The 2,106-nt window shown below is 55.6% G+C and overlaps 1 protein-coding gene across 1 annotated transcript; it reads right to left on the reverse strand.

Annotated features, from left to right (window-relative positions):
• Positions 1–1,407: 1,407 nt before the first annotated feature.
• LOC121556326 (glutenin, high molecular weight subunit PW212-like) lies at positions 1,408–1,773 on the reverse strand. The gene has a single exon (XM_041870234.2). The coding sequence runs from the start codon at positions 1,771–1,773 to the stop codon at positions 1,408–1,410; it is 366 nt and encodes a 121-aa protein (XP_041726168.2).
• Positions 1,774–2,106: the final 333 nt, after the last annotated feature.

The following is a 2,106-nucleotide window of genomic DNA, read 5'->3' on the forward strand; positions in this document are numbered from 1 at the left end:
ACCATGCTGTACCAACTGAGGCGCACAGGACCATATGAGATTTAGATTTTAACAGTTTATTATAGTTTTTTATCATTTTAATTGTGTGGTTTGTTATAGTAGACAACTGGATTTAGACCAATTTAGACAGATACTATATATGAAACTGGAGAGGAGGAGAGGAGGAGAGGAGGAGAGACGAGGGAGGAGGGGAGGAGAGGAGGAGAGGAGGAGAGACGAGGGAGGAGGGGAGGAGAGGAGGAGAGGAGGAGAGGAGGAGAGGAGGAGGAGAGAGAGGAGAGGAGGAAGGAGGAAGGAGGAGGAGGAGGAGAGGAGGAGAGGAGGAGGAGAGAGGAAGGAGGAGAGGAGGGGAGGAGAGGAGGAGAGGAGGGAGGAGGAGAGGAGGGAGGAGAGAGGAGGGAGGGAGGAGAGGAGGGAGGAGGAGAGGAGGAGAGGAGAGGAGGAGAGGGAGGGAGGAGGAGAGGAGGAGGAGAGGAGGAGAGGAGGAGAGGAGGGAGAGGAGGAGGGAGGAGGAGAGGAGGGAGGGGAGGAGGAGAGGAGGAGAGGAGGGAGGAGGAGAGGAGGAGAGGAGGAGAGGGAGAGGAGGAGGAGGAGGAGAGGAGGAGAGGAGAGGAGGAGAGGAGGGAGAGGAGAGGAGGAGAGGAGGAAGGAGGAGAGGAGGAGAGGAGGAGAGGAGGAGAGGCAACACAGTCTTGTAATTGGCAGGGCTGACATGTAGCTCTGGGAAGAATAGATCTGGGCACTGTGCCAAATCAATACAAAGCCTTCTTCGTTCTCTAACCCGCTGATGGTCGTGATGCTGCCTCGTCATTTGGAGAAGCATGTGAGACATTACAGGAGTAGATTTGAATAAAAATAACAATGCATACATCATCACCTCTCTTTTTTCTCATTCCTCCCCCCTCGTAGGGCAGCTCAGGGGTTAATCCAGCTCCTCCTCCAGTGAGGGATTGTCAGTAAAACCCCTCTCAGTCCTTTGTAGTGGAGGCTGAAGAGGAATCAGGTGTCTGTGGCAGGAGTGTTGGACTGGAGGCCTGTCCTTGTAGTGGTAGAGGGGTATTTTCTGTTTGTTGTTATCAGTAGGAGTTGTTGTCACAGAGCAACATACAAATGGCCTTTATCTAGCTAGAAGGAGACCCCAATATAATCTCACCAACACTGTACTTGACAGGTGACATTATGATGTCCTCATTACTCCATTTGGAGAGGATTCATTGAGAATCACCAGACTAAACGTAAAGACACAGAGGACTATACTGTATGTCTGGCCTGGGAGGTTCCCTCTGCCTGGCCTGGGAGGTTCCCTCTGCCTGGCCTATGAGGTTCCCTCTGCCTGGCCTACGAGGTTCCCTCTGCCTGGCCTGGGATGTTCCCTCTGCCTGGCCTGGGAGGTTCCCTCTGCCTGGCCTATGAGGTTCCCTCTGCCTGGCCTGGGAGGTTCCCTCTGCCTGGCCTGGGAGGTTCCCTCTGCCTGGCCTGGGAGGTTCCCTCTGCCTGGCCTATGAGGTTCCCTCTGCCTGGCCTGGGATGTTCCCTCTGCCTGGCCTGGGATGTTCCCTCTGCCTGGCCTGGGAGGTTCCCTCTGCCTGGCCTGGGAGGTTCCCTCTGCCTGGCCTGGGAGGTTCCCTCTGCCTGGCCTGGGAGGTTCCCTCTGCCTGGCCTGGGAGGTTCCCTCTGCCTGGCCTGGGAGGTTCCCTCTGCCTGGCCTGGGAGGTTCCCTCTGCCTGGCCTGGGAGGTAGACAGTCAGATAGAGCCAGAGGTAGCTCCTCCATTTTCCCTGTGAGTTGCCCCATCCCCATGACAACATATATAGAAATCACAGTGACTCCTGGGAAGAAAGAACTTGGTGACACACAGTGTCCCTTTGTGGTGCATGAAGTCCACAAGGTTCATTAAAGTGTATTCAACACACTGAAGGGGAAGAATACAGCAGGGGAACAGAGGGGAGAGGAGGACAGAGAGGAGAGGAGAGGAGAGGAGAGGAGAGGAGAGGAGAGGAGAGGAGAGGAGAGGAGAGGGAGAGGGAGGAGAGGAGGAGAGGAGAGGAGAGGAGAGGAGAGGAGAGGAGGAGAGGAGAGTGGGGAGAGAGGAGGACAGGGGGGAGA

Source organism: Coregonus clupeaformis, unplaced genomic scaffold (genome assembly GCF_020615455.1).
Source record: "Coregonus clupeaformis isolate EN_2021a unplaced genomic scaffold, ASM2061545v1 scaf0829, whole genome shotgun sequence".
Lineage (NCBI taxonomy): Eukaryota > Metazoa > Chordata > Actinopteri > Salmoniformes > Salmonidae > Coregonus > Coregonus clupeaformis.

Coding starts and splice junctions, on each gene's coding strand:
- LOC121556326 (XM_041870234.2), bottom strand. CDS start 1,773: ATGGAGGAGCTACCTCTGGCTCTATCTGACTGTCTACCTCCCAGGCCA.